The 3,343-nt window shown below is 49.0% G+C and overlaps 1 protein-coding gene across 1 annotated transcript; it reads left to right on the plus strand.

Annotated features, from left to right (window-relative positions):
* Nucleotides 1–2,007: 2,007 nt before the first annotated feature.
* LOC148141997 (putative G protein-coupled receptor 139) lies at nt 2,008–2,943 on the plus strand. Its single transcript, XM_087977042.1, has one exon. It carries the CDS (start codon nt 2,008–2,010, stop codon nt 2,941–2,943), a length of 936 nt encoding a protein of 311 aa, XP_087833168.1.
* The last annotated feature ends 400 nt before the right edge of the window (nt 2,944–3,343 follow it).

Below are 3,343 nucleotides of genomic sequence, written 5' to 3' on the forward strand. Positions count from 1 at the left end.
CTCCTGGTTTACAGATCAATGCACTGGGGTGGGGTACACAGTCCTACATGCTGGTAGGGTAACTGCTCCTGGTTTTCAGATCATTGTACTGGGGTGGTGTACACAGTCCTACATGCTGGGAGTGTAACTGTTCCTGGTTTACAGAACAATGCAGTGGGGTGGTGTGCACACTCCTACATGCTGGGAGGGTAACTACTCTTGGTTTTGTGATAATTGTGCTGGGGTCGGGTGCAACGTCCTACGTGCTGGGAAGCTAACTGCTGCTTGTTTACAAATCAATGCACTGGGGTGGTGTACACAGCCCTACATGCTGAGAGGGTAACTGCTCCTGGTTTACAGATCAATGCCCTGGTTTGGGGTACACAGCCCTACATGCTGGGAGGGTAACTGCTCCTGGGTTACAGATCAATGCCCTGGTTTGGTGTACACAGCCCTACATGCTGGGAGGGTAACTGCTCCTGGGTTACAGATCAATGCACTGGGGTTCTGTAAACAGTCATACATGCTGGGAGGGTAACTGCTCCTGGGTTATAGATCAATGCCCTGGTTTGGTGTACACAGTCCTACATGCTGGGAGGGTAACTGCTCCTGGGTTACAGATCAATGCACTGGGGTTCTGTAAACAGTCATACATGCTGGGAGTGTAAGTGCTCCTGCGTTGCAGGTCAATGGACTGGGATGGAATACACAGTCCTACATGTTGGGAGGGTAACTTCTCCTGGTTTGCAAATTAATTCACGGGTGATCACTGCACAGGTCGCTGTGCTGGTCAGTCATTCTGGTTGAGGTTTATAGATACTGCAATGATGTTTCAGGTTCACACATTTGTGTCTTCACAGCTCCCAGTGATGGACAGACATATGGTCAGGGTTTATAGATCAATGCACTGCTGTGGTCTGCGCAGTGTTCCACTCTGGACAGATCGCTGGATTGTATTGACCAGTGCAATGGATGAATCTGGACAGAATGCTGGTTTGTACTGAGCAGGACACTGGCCTGGTCTACACAGTGTTCCACGGTGAACAGATATCTCCTCTGGGTGTATGGTGTCTGGGCTGGTTCTGTGAGGTGGATTGAGAATGTGGTATATCTAACCATTTCAGCTGATCTGGCAATGCCTTTAGTTCCCATTCCTGAGATTGTACCCTCGGTCTCTCACCCCATTAATGTTACAGTGTACCCAGGCACAGTGCATCATGTTGGTGGGGTGGGTAGTGGGGAAAAGGGATGGACAAGTCAAGGGGTTCCCCGGAATGTTCTGCCCCTGACATTCTATAACTGACATTCCCCGGAACGTTCTGTCCCTGACATTCTATAACTGACATCCCCCGGAACGTTCTGTCCCCATCATTCTATAACTGACATTCCCCGGAACGTTCTGTCCCCGACATTCTATAACTGTCATTCCCCAGAATGTTCTGTCCCCAACATTCTATAACTGACATCCCCCGGAACGTTCTGTCCCTGACATTGTTTGTGTACGGCTGGACGTCAGTGAATTGAACAAACGATAAGATCCCGAGGGAAGAGATCCCATTCCAGGGAGAAGGAGACACTGTTCCGAAGGCCCCTCAGGCAGTTAAAGGGGTGAATACGTTTACCCTGCGTTTACATTTCTTCACGACACAGGATCGAACACAACTTAGACCGAAATACAGGAATTGCCAAACTCCATTTGTCTTCAGGAAACTGGGAGATAATCCTTCAGGACAGCAACGTTCCCACCCTCCGTATTAGGAACTGGGAAGGAGTGACCTGTGTCTGCTCTCGAGTGATCGAGTGTGTGGGAATGTTCTAGAAACCATCTGTCCTTATGGATGTGTCTCTGTGTGTTTGGGGAGGGAGGGTTTCTTGTGGTTTATGTCACATTTTTGTCAGTAATTCCGACCTTCCCAATTGTTATTCCAGCTCCAGTTATTTTAATAAATCCCTGAATACAGGGACACATTTGAAAATCTCACTGGGTCCCCAATCAAACGGGTCCCTTTGCCTCCAGGCTGATGGATAATGGGTTTGTTTTCCTTCCTCACAGTTAACGTAGTGACCATCTACGTCCTGCTTTATAAAGATTGTGGATTGTCTCCATGTGTCAGACGTTACCTGGGGGCCATGGCAGCGGCGGATCTCCTGGTCATTATCCTCGACCTGATCCTGAGACACATTCCCATTGTTTATGATGAACAGTTTTATTTCCTGATGGACTCCGTCCCCGTGTGTAATATCCACGCCGTCCTGCTTTATGCAGCCACTGACTGCTCTGTCTGGTTCACCATCACTTTCACCTTTGATCGGTTTGTGGCCATTTGTTGCCAGAAGCTGAAAAGTAAATATTGCAGTGAGAAGACGGCGGCTGTGGTTCTGGGAGCAGTGACTGTGCTGAGCTGTTTAAAGAACATTTCCTGGTATTTTATGCTCACGGCTCGGTATTGGCTGGTGAACGATCCCTGGTTTTGTGATGTAACAGTCGCTGTTCTATTATCCAGTGTCTGGGTCACAATCGAGTCCCTCCACCACATTCTAACCCCGGGTGTCCCATTTCTCCTGATTCTGCTGCTCAATGTTCTCACCGTCAGACACATTGTAGTGACCAGCAGAGCCCGCAGGAGACTCCGCGCTCACACCAATGGGGACGCTCAGTCTGACACTGAAATGAGAAACCGAAAAAAATCCATCCTTTTACTGTTTGTGATCTCGGCCAATTTCATCCTGTTATGGTCAACGTTCATGCTGTTTTCTCTATGGGCCCGGATGTATGATTTTGGGTATCAGTCTGTGTTTCTCGATCCCTTTGTGCAGGAATTGGGCTTCATGCTGCAGCTCTTTAGTTGCTGCACCAACACCGCGATTTATGCCGTGACCCAGACGAAGTTCAGGCAGCAGCTGAAGAATGTGCTGAAATATCCCTTCACTCAAATCCATCCATCCATCAAATTCCCTCATTAATCAATCCATCCGGGATTTTCTCATTTCAGTTCAGTGTTTCAGCGATGGAGCAGCCTGTCGCTATGGTAGCAGACTGAGGGTAGCGCTGGGTTGTCCATCCTTATCCCACAGGGGGGTTACAGGGAAACATTTCAATGTTTCTCACAACTCAGGGGCCAGTGAGAAAAGGCACCATCCCACTGACTGTATCCATCACTTCCATTTGTAACCAATAAAAATGTTGATTAAAGCGTGCCGAGCAGCAGAGTGACTGATGTTGTTGTGTGTCTTTGTGTTGGAGAAGCTGAGCTGGAGAGAGACAGACTCAGCCCCAAGTCCTGGTCCTCAGGGAAGTGGAGGGCACCGGGCCCTGAGCTCAGGAGCTGGGTTTAACTCCCTCTGTCCCCCACCCCCACTCCAA

Source organism: Chiloscyllium plagiosum, unplaced genomic scaffold (genome assembly GCF_037043375.1).
Source record: "Chiloscyllium plagiosum isolate Xiang-an unplaced genomic scaffold, Cpla_swu_hap1 HiC_scaffold_31, whole genome shotgun sequence".
NCBI lineage: Eukaryota > Metazoa > Chordata > Chondrichthyes > Orectolobiformes > Hemiscylliidae > Chiloscyllium > Chiloscyllium plagiosum.

Bases quoted from the DNA above. Each gene is read 5' to 3' on its own strand.
- LOC148141997 (XM_087977042.1), top strand. From the start codon at position 2,008: ATGGGTTTGTTTTCCTTCCTCACAGTTAACGTAGTGACCATCTACGTC.